The sequence below is a fragment of the Suncus etruscus genome, chromosome 1 (assembly GCF_024139225.1).
Source record: "Suncus etruscus isolate mSunEtr1 chromosome 1, mSunEtr1.pri.cur, whole genome shotgun sequence".
In the NCBI taxonomy this organism is placed as follows: Eukaryota; Metazoa; Chordata; class Mammalia; order Eulipotyphla; family Soricidae; genus Suncus; species Suncus etruscus.
In genome coordinates this window covers 160,036,382-160,056,594 of record NC_064848.1, presented here as the reverse complement: position 1 = coordinate 160,056,594, position 20,213 = coordinate 160,036,382, and the positions used below count along the sequence as shown (strand labels likewise).

Sequence of the window (20,213 nt, the reverse complement as noted above, 5' to 3'; positions counted from 1 at the left end):
AAGCATAATTGAGTCCTTTAGAGTGATTATTACTGTAAGTTTAGTCATTGTATCTATGTTAAAACTAGAATCCAGATTTTTACTTGTGTGTGTGTTTTTGTTTTTTGTATTTTTCTCATAGTCCAAATTGTAGAAAATATTCATGTGTAAGCATAATTGAGTCCTTTAGAGTGATTAATGGATATCACCTTTGGGCTATATTTGTAGTTTGGGGCTCCCTATTGAGCTTTTAGCATCACTATTAACTTACAGAAACATACATATACACATACTGACACTCAAGCACATACTGACACACATGTGTACACACACATCCTTGCCACCCTATCTTTGTTGGAATTTAAATCAGAATTGTACTGTAGGGCCGGAGCAGTGCTTCAAGTGGTAGGGCATTTGCCTTACAAGTGCTAACCTGATCAAGGTTCGATCCCCTCGTGTCCCATATGGTTCCCCAAGCCAGGAGCAATTTCTGAGTGCATAGCCAGGAGTAACCGTTGAGCATCACCAGGTGTGGCCCAAAAAGAAAAAAAATTACTGTATCTACAGATTAATTTTGGAACAAGTTATATCTTATGAACATTGAGTCTTTAACTGTAAAATCATCCCATGCGCTGTATCTCAAACCCCAGGTGAGTCTGAATGAGGCTTGCACATGAAATAATTCAAATTGAGCTGAGGGTGAAAGATGTGTAGTTTGACAGTCTTCTATCTCATATGCAGGGCAAACTGCCTTCCTGAACTGCAGTGTTTGTTGTTATTGTTGTTGTTGTTGTTTTGTATACAGAGACCACCCCTGGGACAGATAGCTCAGGTTGTCCTGAGCCAGTTTCACCCAGGCTTAAAAGTAAGACAATCTCTGTTTTGGGGTAAATCCAAATTGTAAACAAATATACAAAGGAACCAGGCATAATCTTTGTTTTAGGTAAAATAAGGTGGGGCCAGAGAGAGAGAGAGAGAGAGAGCATGGTAACATGGAGGTAAGGCGTTTGCCTTGCATGCAGAAGGACGGTGGTTTGAATCCCGGCATCGCATATGGTCCCTGAGCCACTGAGCACAGAGCCAGGATTAACCCCTGAGTGCAGCCGGCTGTGACCCCCCCCAAAAAAAACCACACACACAAAAAAGTCTTTAATGTGGGGTTGGAGCAATAGCAATTTGGGATGTTTACCTTACTTGTGACCAACTCAGGTTCATTCCCGGGACACTATATGATCCCCCAACCCACCCCCCAGGATTGATCCCTAAGCACAATGCCAGAAGTCAGCCCTGAACACCTGAAAACTGTGGGCACAAAACAAAAATAAAAAAACAAAAACAAAAATTCTTAATGCTCTTACTATTGTATCATTTTGTGTATGGAAGACTTAGAAGTTTTTGACAGACTTATTTCTAAGTATTTAATGTTTCCTAATGCTACAGTATCTGATATTAGTTAAAACTTTTTATATTGTTGCTAGATATAAGAATATTTCTGTCTACTAGTTTTGGGAGGTCATCACCAGTGGTACTTTAGGACCACTCTTAGCTCAGTGCTTGAGGGTCCTTCCTGGCAGTGCTCTGGGGACCATTTCATACTGGGATTCAAACCCAGGCCTCCTGCATGTTCAGCATGTGCTCCAGTTCCTTGAGCTATTTCTCTATCCCAGAATCTTTTTTCTTAAAAAAAAATCATAGCTGGGGCCGGGAAGGTGGCGCTACAGGTTAGGTGTCTGCCTTGCAAGCGGATGGACCGTGGTTCGATCCCCCGGTGTCCCATATGGTTCCCCCAAGCCAGGGGTGATTTCTGAGCGCATAGCTAGGAGTAACCCCTGAGCGTCAAACGGGTGTGGCCCAAAAACCAAAAAAAAAAAAAAAATCATAGCTTAAGGGCCTGAGCAGTGGCGCAAGATGTAAATCATCTGCCTTGTGCATGCTAGCCTAGGATGGAACGCGGTTCAATCCCCTGGCATCCCATATGGTCTCTCAAGCTAGTAGCAATTTCTGAGCCCAAAGCCAAGAGTAATCCCTGAGCACCACTGGGTGTGGCCTAAAAGCCAAAAAAAAAAAAAATTTCATAGCTTCCAGTTAAATTGAAAGCTGAAGTACATTTTGGGGTGAGAGGAAAACAATGTCTTAAGAGATAATGGCCAATGGGGGGCCAGAGCAGTAGTACAATGAGTAGCATGCCTTGCATGCTGCCAATCTGAATTTGATCCTCTGCATCCCATATGGTTCCCTGAGCATAGCCAGGTATGATTCCTGGGCTCAGAGCCAAGAGTAATCCCTGAGCACACTTAGGTATAGCCAAAACAAAACAAAAACAAGCAAACAGATACTGGTTGATGATTTTTTTTTGGGGGGGGGGGGTTCACAGCCGGCAGCACTCAAGGACTACTCCTGGCTCTGTGCTCAGAAATCACATCCAGAGCCCGGAGAGATAGCACAGTGGTGTTTGCCTTGCAAGCAGCCGATCCAGGACCAAAGGTGGTTGGTTCGAATCCCGGTGTCCCATATGGTTCCCCATGCCTGCCAGGAGCTATTTCTGAGCAGACAGCCAAGAGTAACCCCTGAGCAACGCTGGTTGTGGCCCAAAAACCAAAAAAAAAAGAAATCACATCCAGCAGGATGCCGGGATTTGAACCACCATCCTTCTGTATGCAAGGCAAATGTCCTACTGCTGTGCTATCTCGCCGGCTCCTGGTTGATGAATTTTTTTATTTCTTCTTTTTGGGTCTCCCATTCTTCAGTGCCTAGAGGGTTAGGTGGCCCCTCCCAGCAGTTCTCAGCCAACCAGAACTAGACCTTCATTAGAGGGCAAGCCTTTTGGTACCAGGGATTATCTAGGCCACCCTGGCAGTACTCAAGACCCTGCAAACCAAATTTTATCTATATGAAGATCAGGAGACCTCCAGGCCTGGACCAGGAGATGATCTGGGTACCATTTCTTGCTGGGGATAAAATTGGGGTCTGCCGCTTGCGAGACACATACTTTAGTACCTGTTTGTCTCTATAGCCTTGGGTGTGTGGTTTGTTTTCTTTTAATAGGCTTTAGTTTTTAGAGCCCTTTTAGGTTCACAGGAAAGTTAAGAGGAAGATCCAGAGATTTCCCATACATCTCTGCCTTGTGCATAGCCTCCTTCATTATCAACATCCCCCAACAGACTGAGACTTTGGCTGCAGTCAGTGACCCTTCACGTACACCTCATTAAGACCATATTTACACTAGGGCTCACTGTGGGTGTTGTGATTTCTTCTTGGTGACTATTGTTTTAAGAGTCACACTTGCTACCACAAATTTAGATAACCTTTTAGTATTGAGTCAAGGTCAGTTGTTGTCATCACTCTCCAAGTCCTGATTAGCCAAGAAAGAGTGAGATTTCCTTGAGAAACTGATAACTACTTTACTTTAGCGTACAGTTCAATGATTCACAGATTCAATTTATGAAAAATAAAATCTGCAGGGGACTGGATGGGTGCTTAGGCCAGCAAACTGCAATTGTTGCATTGGTGAATGGCAGTGTTGCCGCCAAGTTCTCATTGTTGGAATTTTGGCTGACATCCTACAGATAAATAATTTTAAATAAACTCAGAGGCTTGGTTTGATTTGGTCTTTGATTTGTGTGGGAAAGTGATCATTATGCAATACTTATTAAGAATTTGGGGCCGGGCGGTGGCGCTGGAGGTAAGGTGCCTGCCTTGCCTGCGCTAGCCTAGGACGGACCGCGGTTCAATCCCCTGGCATCCCATATGGTCCCCCAAGAAGCCAGGAGCAACTTCTGAGCGCATAGCCAGGAGTAACCCCTGAGCGTCACAGGGTGTGGCCCAAAAACCAAAAAAAAAAAAAAAAAAAAAGAATTCAAGTTGCTGTTCCTGAACAACAGCCTGAAACCAAGCCCCAGAGTGAATGACAACATGCTACAGGGGCAGGTACCACCTGAGCATAAACATGTCACTTATCACTAGGGAATTCTTTTTTTTTTTTTCTTTTTTAGGTAATACCTGGCAGTGCTCAGCGGTTACTCCTGGCTCTGGGCTCAGAAACCGCCCCTGGCAGGCACTGGGGTCTATAGGGGATGCTGGGTTTGAACCCCCATCTTCTGGATGTAAGGCAAACGCCCTACCTCCATGCTATCTCTCCGGCCTATCACTAGGGAATTCTGATCTCTTATCTGTGTTACCAGAATCTCTGCTGTCTGGGGGAAGAAATAGTTATGGAACTTGCAAGAAAAGAGAGTATGTTTTGTTTTATTTTTGTTTGCTTTTACAAGTTTTAAGTTATAGGTAGAATCTTTTGTTTGTTTGCTTTTGGGCCACACCTGGTGGCCTGCCCCTCAGGGGTTACTCCTGGCTCTGCACTCAGAAAAAATTTTTTAAGGGCTGGAGCCATAGCGCAAGCGGCGCTAGCCTAGTACAGACCACAGTTTGATCCCCCAGCATCCCATATGGTCCCCCAACCCAGGAGGATTTCTGAGCGAATAGCCGGAGTAACCCCTGTGTCACTGGGTGTGGCCCAAAAACCAAAAAAAGAGTTTCTATATTATTGGTTTCAGCGATTGTACAGCACTTGCTTTGCACTTGGCCAATTTCGTTCCAATCCTCAGCATCCCAATATGTTCCCTCAAACACTCAAGAGATGTTTTTTACTATAATTCCTGAGTGTACAGCCAGGAGTAACCCCTGAGTATTGCCAAGTGTTGCCCTAACACACATACCCCAACTCATTTGTATTTTATTGTAATTTTGATAACATGGTACAATAGTGTGTTTTTGTTTATTTATTTTGGCGCCATACCCCTTAGCGCTCGGGTTACTTCTGACTCTGCTCAGAAATCACTCCTGGGGTCGGGAAGGTGGCGCTAGAGGTAAGGTGTCTGCCTTGCAAGCGCTAGCGTTGGATGGACCACGGTTCGATCCCCCGGCGACCCATATGGTCCCCCCAAGCCAGGGGCAATTTCTGAGTCCATAGCCAGGAGTAACCCCTGAGTGTCAAATGAGTGTGGCCCAAAAACCAAAAAAAAAAAAAAATCACTCCTGATTGGCTCCGGGGACCATATGGGATGCCAGGACTCAAACCTGGGTCTGTCCTGGGTTGACCACGTGCAAGGCAAATACCCTACAGCCATGCTATCTCTCTGGCCCCACAATAGTGTTAACATTTATAGTTTTGTTCTATAGTTATATACATTTATAGTTTTTGTATAGTTTTATATATATGATTTTTATATAGTTTTATAGTTTTTGTATAGTTACTGTGACTTCACCATCACCAAATGCCCATAGACCTCCATCGTCCCTATACCACTTCTAATCCCCCTCTTCTTTTTCTTCCTCCCCATTTCTCTCACCTTTTACTGTGTAATCCCAGGTCAAAGGTTTGTCATTGTTCAATACTATCTATTTTCTGACTTTGTTTCTCTGTAAATCATAGATGAGTGAGATCATCTGTGGTATTTGTAAGAGGGGTTACTGTAGAATTCAGTAGTTAATGATTTATGAAATGATAGAAACTATAAGCTCTTTTGGTTATTAGAGATGGAATCCAATACCTTTTGCATGTGAGGCTTATACTCTGCCTCTTAACTCCAATAAAGTGCACGTAGTAAGTGATTTCTAGGTATTATTCACAATTTGTTGGAATTGGCGTTGTGGCCCAGGTGGGAAGAGAACATGCTCTGCAGGTTTGAGGTTCTGGCTTGGAGACCATATGGGATGCCGGGGGATCGAACCGTGGTCCGTCCTAGGCTAGCACTGGCAAGGCAAACACCTTACCTCTAGCACTACCACACTGGCCCCTATTTAAATTTTTAAATATCTAAATATTATGGCAAGTAATTGGCATACAAGTTGGCAAATTATTTCAAGTAAATAACAAACAAGCCTTCAGGGTTACCCCTGACAGTGTTTTGGGGCCCATCTCATGGCAGAGTGTGGATTTGGGGTCCCCTATTTTGGACTAGTGGGTAACTCAGCCTAAAGTCTTATTTATAAAGTGTATCTTATTTCCCAAGCATTAAACTTAAATAGGAAGCATACATCAGGATTTAAAATGCTTACATTCTTTTTTAAAAAGTGATTTACTTTGTTCGTTCTTAAACAGTTTGTTTGACAGTATTCTTATCTCTGTTTTGAAGGACAGAGCTTGCCAAGATTATGCGTGCCCGGGCTAAGGAAATAGAAGTGAAATTGCTTCTTTTTGCGATTCAGAGAACAACAAACTTTGAGGGATTTCTTGCAAAAAGCTTCTCAGGCTGCACCCTGACTGATGGAACACTGGTAAGAACTACCTAAGGGAGATTGGAACTAGACAGGGTTGGGCTTCACTCCATTCTCACAGTGTGGTTGTTCTTCCCATCAGTATTGAAGTCTTGTGAATAGTGATACTAGAGAATTCCTGTTGTCTGTTCTTTTTAATGCAGTACTTCATATATTTAGGGTGCTCTATCATTATTTTATTAGAAGTATGGGGTCTTAGGCCAAAGAAATTGTACAAAGGATAAGGCCTAGTTTAAATCCCCAGCATCACATTTGGTTCTCTAAACATTGCCACAGGTGATTCGTGAGCACAGATCCAAGAATAAGTCCTGAGCACCAAAAACAAGAACAAAGTGTTGGTCTCGTTGGACAGATTAGTACATTACAGAGGTCTTACTCATTTAGTCACAGATACCTTATTCATTTTTTAAAAATGTTTAAATTGAATCACATGAGATACACTGTTACAAAGTTGTTGATAGTTGAGTTTCAGTCAGTCATTGTTCCAACACCCAGCTCTTCGCATTTCCCACCACCAGTGTCTTAAGTTTCCCTCCTGCCTGCCTCTATAGCAGACACTTTTTCTTTTCCTTCTTTTTCTCTGTTCCTTCTTTCCTTTTAGAGACATCTATTCTTTTATCAACTACTGAGTTTTGTTCATGATTATTGGGATGTAGGCCAGAATGGTAGTATAGCAGGTATGACACGGAACCACAGTTGGTCCCCTGAACATGCCAGGAATGAACCCTGAGCATAGTCACATGTGGCCTGAAAACACAAAACAAAATAATTTGGAGGAATTTTTTTTACTTCAGGATTTATTTTCGTTGAACCCCTGGTAAGCAAGTCCGGAGAGTGTCTCTATAACCCTCAGTGTCAGATCTTTAGATCTGCATATCAGGGAGGCTGAAGATGGAAAGATCTGAGGGTGCTCTGCCTCCACAGGAAAGGTGGTGGTGTTGATTAAATTTAATTTACATGCATCCAAGTTCAGGTTGAATCCTTTTTTGGGGGGTATTCTTGCTAATTCATCATGTATAGAAAGCAAATTTTCCTTTGTATCATTCCTAGCACAACAGATTTTAAGCTCTTTGAATGAACAAATCCTGTCTAACTCTTCTCTGTGTGTGTGTGTGTGTTTTTAGGCGTACATAGAATGCATACTTTGTTGTGACAGGCAGAAGGGAGTATGGAAAGGCAGCAAGGGGAAGGTGAAATAAAAACTGAGAGAGTCAAGCTTCTTTTCTGTAAACTGCTGTTAACGGCATAGAAGCAGTGTGATATGGGAGCAAAATCCTCTCACTAGTAATCAGTGGAGACTTAAGGTCTAGTCCTGGGAATTCACTAACTTCCTGTGAATATGCCAAAGGACATCAAGATCCTTGGCTATTTGTGGCTTACTCAGCTATCCTGAAACTAAGTGATGGGCTGGGCAAGGAACTCCAACCTGAGTACCTCCTGCTCCTTTGCTCCTGACCTCCTTTTGTGCTACCTTGCTCCCAGGATATGGGAATTTTCTTAAAGTACAAAATGAACCAAGGATCTTGATGCCCTTTAGCGTAATCACAGGAAATTAGTGAATTCTGTAGAATGTTATAGAGCAGGCAAGATACCAGCCAAAGGGTCAGACTGACCAGAAACCTCCAGCTGCTGCTACCTCTTCCAGTAATCCCTTCTTTTTTTCTTCTCCCCCTTCAACATACACACATTCTCTCTCTCTCTCTCTCTCTATATATATATATATCTATATATCTATATATATATATGTATATATGTATATATATATATATATATGTTAAGAATTTTTTAGGGACTGTATAGCTGAGGAGTTGGGGGCACAAGTCCCAAGTATGACCTTGTGATGTGACTGGGCTAGTGGCTCCTGGTCTTTTTTTTTTTTTTTTTTTTTTTTTTTTTTTTTGGTTTTTGGGCCACATCCGGCAGTGCTCAGGGGTTACTCCTGGCTGTCTGCTCAGAAATAGCTCCTGGCAGGCACGGGGGACCATATGGGACGCTGGGATTCTAACCAACCACCTTAGGTCCTGAATCGGCTGCTTGCAAGGCAAACACCGCTGTGCTATCTCTCCGGACCCTGGCTTCTGATCTTTTGAGTGATGTTTGAAACCCCTCTCTGGCAGTGGTCATGGTGCCTCCTGTCCCTATGCTTTCATTCAGGACTCTGTATGTGTGCCAGGATCAAAACTGCTTCTCCCTCCTGCAAAGCATGTGCTGAACCCATTGAGTTCTCTTGTGCACAAGAAAAGAACCATTTAAAATGTGACTAGGGATGCCAAGCCTGGAGAGGGTTCCTTCTGACTGCCTTTGTGCAAATTAACCCATGTATAATTGTCCTGTGTGCTGTAGCATCTCTCTCTTTTTTTTTTTCTTTTGGTTTCTCGGCCGTACCCTGTGAAGCTCAAGGGTTACTGTTGGCTATGCCCTCTGAAATCGCTCCTGGCTTGGGGGACCTAATGGGATGCCAGGAGATTGAACTGCCGTCTGTCCTAGACTGGCGGGCGCAAGGCAGATGCTTTATGGCTCTCACCATCGCTCTGGCCCCAGCATCTCTCTTTAAAAAAAAAAAAAAAGAGGACTTTATTTATTTATTGATCAATTGGTTGTTGGACCACACCCATCAGTGCTCAGGAGTTCCTCCTGGCTCTGTATTCAGAAATCGCCCCTGGCAGACTGGGGGAGCAAATGGGATGCAGGGAATCGAATCAGGTCCCTCCCGGGTCGGCCACATGCAAGGCAAACACCCTACTGTTGTGCTATCTCTGCAGCCCCAAATCTCTCTCTTATTTTTGTTTTTGGGCCATTTACTCTGGCCCCTCTTCTTTCTTGTCTTTAAACAATTACATGTGACCTTGGCATGCACCTAGGAGAATTAGGATGGAAGAACTTTAAGAATGGGACTTGCTTTGTTTATACTGTATGAGCCTTAACAAGTTTATGATGTCCTGTGCTGTAACTGTTTCTGTGTTCACTGAACTGCCAATAATTTTTGCTAATTGCCTAAACTCCTGACCCTTTCAGAGGGATTCAAAATAGTCTGTAAATTAAAATGGCTTAAATTAAAAGCAAATGCCTGGCTGTGACTTAACTGTATCCACATGCATTATTAGTAATTTGATGATCAGTGTCAAGGTGAACAAATTACATTCAGCCTTCAGCTGAAAGTGGAAATTGGTCAGATTAAGTTTTTATAATTAGCTCATTGATTTTTGGGAGGAGGTTGTCTTTTTGAAAGAAATATTTTAAAGTTTCCATTTCATGCAGCTGGATTTCCCCCTCCTCTTTGCCACTGTGCAAGTTGCCTTTCTAAATAGACTCACGATTTGGCTTATAGGGGTCATTTTAATATATATTTATACTCGCCCAGTGTATTAGATCATCTATTCACAGAAGTTAGATATGATTTCAGTGGTACAGTTTGACTGTTAGAGTGTTTGTAAAAGGCTCAATACTTATGAAATACTCACAGAACAACACAGCCTACATACACCTCAGTCTTCCAGCGACTCGGAACCTGATGGGGTGTTCGGGAGAAGATAAGGGTTTTAAGCATGTCTTTCCTTTTTAAGCTTTTTTTTTTTTTTTTTTTGGTTTTTGGGCCACACCCGTTTGACGCTCAGGGTTTACTCTGGCTATGCACTCAGAAATCACCCCTGGCTTGGGGGGACCATATGGGACGCCGGGGGATCAAACCGCTGTCTGTCCTATGCTAGCGCTTGCAAGGCAGATACATTACCTCTAGCGCCACCTTCCCGGCTCCCCCCCCCCCCTTTTTTTTTTTTTTTTGGTTTTTGGGCCACACCCGGCAGTGCTCAGGGGTTACTCCTGGCTGTCTGCTCAGAAATAGCTCCTGGCAGGCACGGGGACCATATGGGACACCGGGATTCGAACCAACCACCTTAGGTTCTAGATCGGCTGCTTGCAAGGCAAGCACCGCTGTGCTATCTCTCCGGCCAGCCCTCTTTTTAAGCTTTTTGGTTTTGTGTTTTGTTCTGGCAGTGCTCTAGGCTTACTCTAGGTTCCGTGCACAGGGATCACTCCTGGTGATATTTGGAGGAATATATGGTATGCCAGGGAATGAATCTGAATCTGCCACATGCAAGGCAAGCACCCTACCTGCTGTATTATCGCTCTGACATATTTCCTTTTTTGGTGGGTCTAATGGGAACACATCCATCAGTGATTTGATTGGGGAACCACGCAGTGCCTGTACAACAGGGGTCTCAAACTTGCGGCCCGCGAGCCTTTTGCAGCCCTCCGTACAACATTTTGCGGCCGGCCTTCAAATATCGCAGTATTCGCTTACTGAATAATTGCAATAAAAATTGCATTAGTAAGAAAAAATCGCATTAAACATTCGCATACCCCGAGCAGTTTCGTTCAGGGTATGCAAATGTTTCTTTTTTATCTTTATTTAAACACCATGATTACAAATATAATTGTAGTTGTATGATTACAGTCATGTAAAGAACACCCCCCTTCACCAGTGCAGGATTCCCACCACCAAATCTACTTATCCCCACCCCACCCACACCTGTACTCAAGACAGGCTTTCTTTTTCCCTCATTCATTCACATTGTTGTGATAGTTTTCAGTGTAGTTATTTCTTTAACTGCACTTATCACTCTATGTGGTGAGCTTCATGTCATTAGCTGCACCTACATGGGAGGATGGGGGGAAGTAAGGGTTGGGACTGAGGCAGTAAAATATTAGAAATGAGCTTTTTAGGGCAGTATCAAGGTCCCAATACAAGATGGATATTATGAATATATTGAATATATGCACACAATACTATCAACATGAAAACAAAGAGAAAAAATTTCCACTGACTGTCCCAACATAAACCAGTGCTAGAACAGCCTGCCCTCCTCCCAGAGCGCATTCCCATTATTGTAGGGAGAGATAGGGGGAAAGCCTGTTGACTCCTATAGAGTCCACCTAGACCGGTGCCCAGGAAAAGACTGAAGGCTAGGGGAGAAAAACCCTATACCTGGCATGAGCTGGTCTCCAGAATCAAGGAGGAAACCAGAAGCCAAATGTCTGCCCGCCCTCCTCCCCATGCACCTCCCCCCTGTAGTACAAAGGGAGGGGGAAGCCTGAGGACCACTAAGAGTCCACCTGAACCCACTTCTAGCCATCTGAGCTGGCACCCAGGGAAGGCCTGGAATCAGGGGAAAAAGACAAGGACGGCTGGGAGCCTTCCCAGCCTCCCAGCACTCCCCAGGCTAGGGAGAAAGGCTCTGGTATGGGGGCAAATGTTTAATGCGATTTTTTTCCCTTAATAATGTGATTTTTTTATTGCGAATATTCGGTAAGTGAATAATCGTGAATATTTGGCGCCTAGCACAGACGTCATCTCCTGCCCACTGTGTCTTGCATTATCGGAGGCCTAAGGGAGAGAAGGAAGAGAAGTTTATTACAGAATTAGATTTTGTCATACCTTCATCATGACTTCATCAAAGCCTGCAGTGAAGAGAAAGATTGATGACGAGCACAGACAATTTCAGGAAAAGTGGGAGGCGCAGTATTTCTTTGTTGAGCACAGGGGCATCCCCACATGTCTTATTTGCTCAGAGAAAGTTGCAGTGCACAAGGAATACAACTTGAAATGCCATTATTCAACTAAACATGCAGAGGAATGTGCAAAATATCAAGGAAATGAGAGAGCCAAGTGGGTTGCCAGTCTTAAAGCATGTCTAATGTGGTAACAAAATTTCTTCAAGAAAGCAACCAAAGAGAAGCTAGTTACATGGTTAGTGAGATGATTGGTAAGGCAGGGAAACCATTCACAGAAGGAGAGTTTGTTAAAAAAATGCATGTTACAGGCTGCAAGTATTATCTGTCTGGAAAAGAAAGGTCAGTTTAGCAAAATCAGCCTTTCTGCCAACACTGTGGCAGAGCACATTTCTGACATGTCAATTGACATCACCAACTGTGTGAGAAAGCCAAATGTTTTGATGCATACTCAGTTGCTCTTGATGAGGGCACAGATATAACAGACACTGCACAGCTCACAATTTATGTCCGTGGTGTTGATTGCAATTTTGAATTGACAGAGGAGCTGCTCACAATAATTCCAATGCATGGCCAGACCACCGCTAATGAGATATTTTGGCATCTGTGTGATGTCATTGAGAATGCACGTTTGCCATGGAAGAGGTTTGTTGGAATAATAACCGATGGAGTGCCATTGATGACAGGGAGGAAAAATGGACTGGTGGCACTTGTTCAAAAAAAAAAAACTTGAAGAGGAGGGTATAGAGAAGTCCATTGCTCTTCACTGCATTATCCATCAGCAGGCCCTTTGCAGTAAATGCCTGCCGTGTGACAATTTGATGTCTGTTGTTGTGAAATGCATCAACCAAATCAGATCCAGGGTCTTAAAGCACAGGAGGTTCCATGCTTTTTTAGAGGAAATGGAGTCAGAATATGAAGATGTGCTCTATTTCACCGAGGAACGTTGGCTCAGCAGGGGAAATGTCCTGAAAAGATTTTTTGAGTTGAGAGAAGTGAAAGCCTTCATGGAGAAGGATGGGAATGCTGTTTCTGAGTTGAGTGATCACAAATGGCTCATGGACTTAGCTTTTCTTGCTGACATCACACATAAACTGAATGTGCTAAACAAGATGTTACAAGGCCCAGGGCAGTTTATCAGTGCTGCCTATGACAACGTGAGAGCATTCTCCACAAAACTTGTGTTATGGAAATCCCAGCTCTCTCAGACAAACCTTTGCCATTTCCAAGCATGCAAGGAACTTCTGGATGCAGGCATACCATTCAGTGGTGAGAAATATGTTGATGCTATTTTTAAGCTAGAGAAGGAATTTGATCACAGATTTGCAGACTTCAAAAAGCACAGAGCCACTTTCCAATTTTTTGTGGACCCCTTTTCCTTTGATGTGCAAGATGTTCCTCCTGTGCTTCAAATGGAGCTCATTGATCTGCAATGCAATTCTGATCTCAAAGCCAAGTTCAGGGAGATTAGTGGAAAAGCAGACATGCCTGGGCAATTTTTGAGATAATTGCCCCCCAGCTCCCCTGAGCTTTCCCAAATGTTCAAGCGCACCATGTGCCTTTTTGGGAGCACATATTTGTGTGAAAAGTAATTCTCCACATTGAACTTCAATAAGTCAAAGTACAGGTCTAGACTTAATGATGATCATCTTCAAGCCATACTGAGGGTCTCAACTGCTTCCTCTCTAAAGCCAAATGTGGTTCAGATTTGTGAGAAGAAGCACTGTCAAGTCTCTGGCAGCAAGGAATAGGCAAAATATGCCATGTTCAGAAGAACTGTTCATGATCTTCACTCAATGTTCTATTCATGTTCAGAAGAAATAATTAAAACTGTTAATAATGACGTTTGAGGACTTTTTTTATTTATGTGAAATCCCTTATGCGGCCCTGCCTCACCCTGACTTTGCCTCCTGCGGCCCCCAGGTAAATTGAGTTTGAGACCCCTGCTCTACAGGGAACTAAACCCAGTACTCCTGCATTTAGAGTATATGCTCCATTCCTTTGAGCCATCTATCTCCCCAATCCTCTTCTTTTGGAGTAACTGGTTTTTACCCTATTCAGGATAATTCTTTGCTTGTGTTTGTTACTTATGGACAGGAAGTACTTCAGGATTGGTTCCTTACCCCTCTGTACCTGTTCTCCACCCGTGGAGGTGGTCCTTCCCTTCCTCATGAAGACCTTGGGTCAGAGAAACTGCTTGCTAACCTTTCTGCCTGCCAGTATCTTTGCCTTCTGGTAGATTACTTCTGGTGGAAGTTTTCCTGAAACTGTTTTAGCTCTACAACTTTGTGTGGCTTATTTGCTGCGTTGGTGTTACTTTCAGATACGCATTTCCCCAATTGCTTTAAGCGGCTTCTGTCTTTTTATTTATTTATTTATTTATTTATTTATTTATTTATTTATTTATTTATTTATTTATTTATTTATTTATTTTTGGTTTTTGGGCCACACCTGGCAGTGCTCAGGGGTCACTCCTGGCTGTCTGCTCAGAAATAGCTCCTGGCAGGCACGGGGGACCATATGGGACACTGAGATTCGAACCAACCACCTTTGGTCCTGGATCGGCTGCTTGCAAGACAAACGCCGCTGTGCTATCTCTCCAGGCCCAAGCGGCTTCTGTCTTACAGTGCCAGTGTGATTTTGGTGAATCCACTTCAGGGAGAGTGGGTTGCCCGAAGTTGCATACGGAGAAATATGAAATATGAAATAAATGAAACCACACAGAGTATGTGGGGTCAACACGTTTCTGGCAGAAGTGCAACAAGTTTAATTTTGGGGGCAGGGAAATTTATAGGGTAAAATTAGCCAGAGGTAAAGTATAATTTTAATTACAAAGCATAGTAAAACAGTACAGTATCTAAACTATGGGTGTGACTGTAAAAATTCTAGGTTACAAACGAGAAGGTCACAACTCAATGTAACTCTTTGCAAGTTTACTTTAAATGTAAAATTAGGATTAGGTGGGAGTAGAAAATATCTAGGAACTTGATCTTTATTAGTCTGGACTCTATTGGTTTAGAGGTTAAGTGAAGGGAGGAGCCAAATCCCCAAAAATGAGTTTCCCTTTTTGTAAAGGAGGGTCAATAGTCAAGATCTGCATTCTGGTTATGCCCTTGATTACCAGAAACTGCAGCTGCAAAGGACATATTTGAAAAAGAGAGAAAAATTGTCTTTGCTTTTAGGACTGGCTATATACAGAAAAAGGGGTTCTCAAATAAACTTCGGTGCTGGAATTTCTGAGCCAAATTATTTGATAGAAGCCATTATTTTGCCTGATATATACAAAGGAGAGATAGTCAAACTGGCTGAAAATGTAATGCCAGGCATCTCTTTGGAAATTCCTCAGCCATCCACGCAGGGGAAAAGGGTGTCCACAGCGGGCCTTTTTAGGAACCCTATTGGGGTTAAATTAGTTCTACCCACCAGGAAAATCTGAGGATACATCTAGTGGGCTGAGTCTCCCTAAAAGCTTAGGTATGCCCTGGCACCCAATCTCCCCTGGAGTGGGGGGATAAGACTTATCCTACAGTCTTCCTCATTTTTAATTTGAAATGTGATTTATGTAATAAAAATTCACATAGAACTCACAATTTAAGAGTGATAACTCAAGACTAGATGCTTCCTTGTGCTGGGCCCTAGTACCACCCCCCAGGTGTGGCCCTAGGGCCTCCACCTTTCCCTGCCCTGAGCAACCCAGCATTGAAGAGTCAGACCCTATAGCTGGGGCAGGCCCATGCACTCCTAAAACCTGCTCATAGGTTCTTCCCACCAACCCCAAATCCCTATATAGTTGGTTTGTCATGCATACATATGGCTGCACTCTCTAATTCAGAAGTACAGGGGCCTGAGCATGGTGTTTTCAAGGTTCTTTTGTTATCTGACATGTACCTGTGTGTTGGTCCTTTTCATGGTTTAGTAATATTCAATTGCATGAATATGCATTTTTAAAAAATCAATTTATCAGTGGATGTCCATTGAGCTCCCACCACTTTGTGGTTCTTATAATGCTGTATATGTTGGTGTGATAATTTTTTGTGTGAACATGTGTTTTCTGTTCTCTTGGTAATGCATTTGATTGTGAGGGGCTCCCCAACTGCTTTCCACAGCAGCTGTACTAGTTTACATTCTGCTGGCCATGTAAGAGAATAAAAATTTCCATTAAAAAAAAAAATCTCTCGGGCTCGGAGAGATAGCATGGAGGTAAGGTGTTTGCCTTGAATGCAGAATGACGGTGGTTTGAATCCCGGCATTCCATATGGTCTCCCGAGCCTGCTGGGGGCGATTTCTGAGTGTAGAGCCAGGAGTAGCCCCTGAGTGCTGCTGGGTGTGATCCAAAAACAAACAAACAAAAAATTCTCTCCCCTTTTTCTTTCACTCATTGTAGTTATTATAGGGATGGTAATGATGAAGTGTGGGAGGGTTGCATACATGCCTTATGGTGGTGCTTGCATATCTGCATGGGTTCTCCCAAGCAGTATTCAGAGGGCCTGAGATCCGTCCCAATTATGCTTTCCTGCCTATGTGAGTCTGCTGAGTCAATGAGAGAGTCACTAGAAACACTCCAGCAGTGCTCAAGGACCACCAGAGCTTCACTCTGTATCTTAGGGGATCAAATAAGCTAGGAATCAAACTTGGGGCCTTTGCATACTCTTATGCTGCCTTCCTTTGCATTAACTCATAACTCTGCCCATAGTTTGAGCTATGGTGTTCACCAGGGCTAGTGTATGAGGCTGTGGTACTTGCACACTCACTCAGCCTTGCTCACACTTGGAACTTGACCTTCATTAAGTAAACAAAGAGCATCCTTCCTCCTGCCTTGCCTCCCCAATTTGCACCGATGGCTGTTACTACCCCCTCTGGATGCTCCAGTGCCCCGCACAAGATGCTATCACCTACTTTGATGTACACTGGACTAACAATAAGAATTATCGAAATTGTTGAAATTTCAGCTTATAACTAAACTTTCATTTGATTTCTACCAAGAAAAGGCAAAAACAAAAACAAAAAAAAAACTCATCAAACATTTCAGAGTTTTGGGGCCAGAAAGATAGTACAGTAGGTTAAGGCATTTGTCTTGTATGCTGCTGACTCAGGTTCAATCTCTGGTACTACATGTGGTCCCCCAATTCCTGCCAGGAGTAATCCTTGAGTGCAGATTCCTTAGCACTCTTGAATGTGACCCCCAAATCAAAAACAATTTCTGGTTTCTTCTTTGACCATTTGAAGTATCCTGTTAGGGTCTCATCAGGGATTGGTGCAAGGAAACCCAGAAATGGGATAACACTGGCTAAAGCTCCTCTCTCCCTGATAATAGATCACACCCTTGGCTGATCTGTGGCTCTAATTGTTTTGGAGGTATCAGGAATCTTTTTTTTGTTTGTTTGTTTGTTTTTGTGTCACACCCGGTGGCACTCAGGGGCTACTCCTGGCTATCTACTCAGAAATAGCTCCTGGCAGGCACGGGGGACCATATGGGATGCCAGGATTCAAACCACCCACCTTAGGTTCTGGGTCAGCTGCTTGCAAGGCAAACGCTGCTGTGCTATCTCTCTGGCCCCGGTATCAGGAATCTTATTAGTGGAATTCTTTAATGGAAATTAACTTAGTGCATGAAGTTTTCTTTTTTATGTCTTTGAAATTAACTGTCATCATAATGAAAAGAATGAGTTCTTTTAAAATTGGAAAGTTAAAAAATAAATAAAATTGGAAAGTTGCTCATTTCTTGGCAAAGTTTTGGCTTTGTGTAGCAGCCTCAGAACTCATGGAATATGTTATTTGAGTTATTTAAAATCTAAACCCAAACTTATAATTCTCTGTGGTTTGTGACAGCTGCAAAGCTGGAATGAGATGTGTGGTCTGGTTGGCTCTGACAAGAGGGTGCTTGCAGAGAAGGCTGAATTGTGCCAGTGACTATAAAGACTTGTTCTTTCATCACAGCAAATTAATCCAAGCAGTAATGTAGTCCTCTATAAAGCAGGCATCTATTCCCGCCCTTCCGGGTTTTGTAGCTAGACTTTTAACAATGGCAGTGGTAGGTGTAGCACTTTGAGGGCCTGGTTGGAGACTCAGGAAGGAGAAGGTCAAAGTGACTTTGCCTTGTAGTTTGATAGGCCCAATTTCCTAGACAAAGTTCTCATTTCCTAGACAAATTTCAAAGAGACAATGTCCCAAGATCTGCATCTTGCTGGTGATTAAAAGGAATTCTGTGTACAAGATTTCTTGCCCCTGAACTCCTACTCTGATCCCATTTCTGTTCCTTTGTGTTATTTTCACGCGGTGTCTGCTTGCCTCCTCTCTTGCTGAGGGCTGTATCTTCAGTCCTTCGGGAGTGGCCTACACAGGACAGATACTCAATCCATGTTGGATGAATGACAAGCATGCTATTCCCTTTGGCTGTAAAGTGCCAGCCTCCTTCCAACCCCTTCACATATGCAATTTGGAGTATCCTTTAGTGCTGGTTCAAACATCATTTCTCCATTTTTCTCTTGGGGCATAATTTTATAACCTCTACTTTTCTTTTTTTTTTTTTTTCTTTTTTTTTTTTTTTTGGGTCACACCCGGCAGGGCTCAGGGGCTACTCCTGGCTCCATGCTCAGAAATTGCTCCTGGCAGGCACAGGGGACCATATGGGACGCTGGGATTCGAACTAATGACCTTCTGCATGAAAGGCAAACACCTTACCTCCACGCTATCTCTCCGGCCCCTCTACTTTTCTTTCATGGCTGCATTTATTTGACACCTTGTATTTATTTGATATTTGGGTCAAAGTTTGTCTCCTGCACCTGGCTCTGATGTTCCTAAGTCATGGTGTGGTCCCTCTAGATGGTTGTTTTCTTTGTGGCCTGCACAGTCATTTAGTGAGAGGGTCCATTGATTAATAGATCACTTTCCTCATATCAGTGTGGTCCATACACAGAATGTATGTGCTTCTGTTGGATGTGCAACAGGTTCCTTACTGCTCAGCTCCTTTGGCCTTCTCATTAGCAAGCAAGTCGATAGAGATTGTGGGAATGGGAATAAATTCTCGGAAATCTTTCAGCCTGGGTACATGGAATGAGTAGCATACTCATATAACCTTTGATTGCTCTGTTGTTGTTGTTTTGGGTTTCTGTTTGATTTTTATTTATTTATTTATTTATTTATTTATTTATTTATTTATTTATTTATTTATTTATTTATTTATTTTGCTACCCCCAGCATTACTCAGGAGTTACTTCTGGCTCTGCATGGAGGAATTCCTCTGGCAGTGTTCAGGGAAACATATTATGGGCTGCTAGGGATCAAAACTAGGTTGGCCTGTACAAGAGAAGCACCTTACCTGCTATATTATAGCATACTATACTATGCTCCAGCTTTCTCTGTCTTTTTAACTATCTTCACATGTTTTACATCTTGCTACTTAGATTCATTCACTAAACACTTTACCAGCAAACATGTAGTCTGGGGAGACAACTTTAGTCCATTTCATCAATGACTACTTCTTTGTTGTGATTTTCAGGACTACATTATGACTTAAAAATGAGGATCTATCAGCCCACCCCACCCCCAATGAGGATCTGGGGTTGAGGTGGATAGTACAGTGGGTAAGGCACTTGCTTTGCTCACAGCTGACTCAGGTTTGATTCCCGACATCCTTGATGCTCCCCAAGCTCACTAGGACTGATTCCTGAGCATAGAGTCAGGAGCAGCCTTAGAGCATTGCTGTGTATATCCTAAAACACACACACACACACACACACACACACACACACACACACACACACACACTACAGTGAGTAGGGCTTTTACCTTGCATGGCCAACCTCTGAGCATCACCGAGTGTGACCTAAAAACAATAAAATGAAGCCCAGTGGTATATAATTGTGAGATGTTATGTTCAACCTTTAAATCAAAATTTTAGCCCTGGGGTTGGGAGATAGTACACCAGTAGTCAGGGCACAAGTTTCACATGCACCCAACTGAATTCAGTTCCAGCTCTAACCAGATGCAGCACATTAGGCCCCCGAACACTACTGGTAGTGGCCCTGAAGGTTCCCAGCACCTCTGAGGTAGCCCAGGTATCCCGGGCACCACATTGAAGGGCTGGTTTACTGAGACTCTCCAGAAGATGAAGGAGATTCAGAATACTGCTTGAAAGACCAAAAGAAATAAAAGTTTGATCCTATTTCTATCATTGGAGAATTTTGAACAGAGCTATCATCCCACACCCGTTATTGAGCCAGTAACATCAGGAATCCAATTCAAAGAGCTATTTTCAGTTATTGTTGATGATTCACTCATTTCCTTTCTCACCACACTCTTCTTAAAATACCAACAGTACTTAACAAAGACAGCTGAAGCTTTGAATGATCATTTTCAAAGAAAAATTACTTTCTGGGGGGAAAAAGGCAAATTCTAAAAATGAACTTAAATAATTTTAAGTTTGTAGGGATTATTTTTCATATCAAATAAGC

The 20,213-nt window shown here is 43.0% G+C and overlaps 1 protein-coding gene across 2 annotated transcripts in view; it reads left to right on the top strand.

The window, feature by feature from the left end:
* VPS53 (VPS53 subunit of GARP complex) overlaps window positions 1-20,213 on the top strand; it is a 202,642-nt gene that overhangs the window by 86,720 nt on the left and 95,709 nt on the right. For both annotated transcript variants that reach the window (XR_007499610.1, XM_049782265.1), the window contains exon 11: window positions 6,111-6,252. Coding sequence is in view for 1 of the 2 variants with exons in the window: in XM_049782265.1 (XP_049638222.1) it covers window positions 6,111-6,252 (142 nt within the window). In the remaining variant the exon portion in view is untranslated. The remainder of the gene's footprint in view (window positions 1-6,110; window positions 6,253-20,213) is intronic.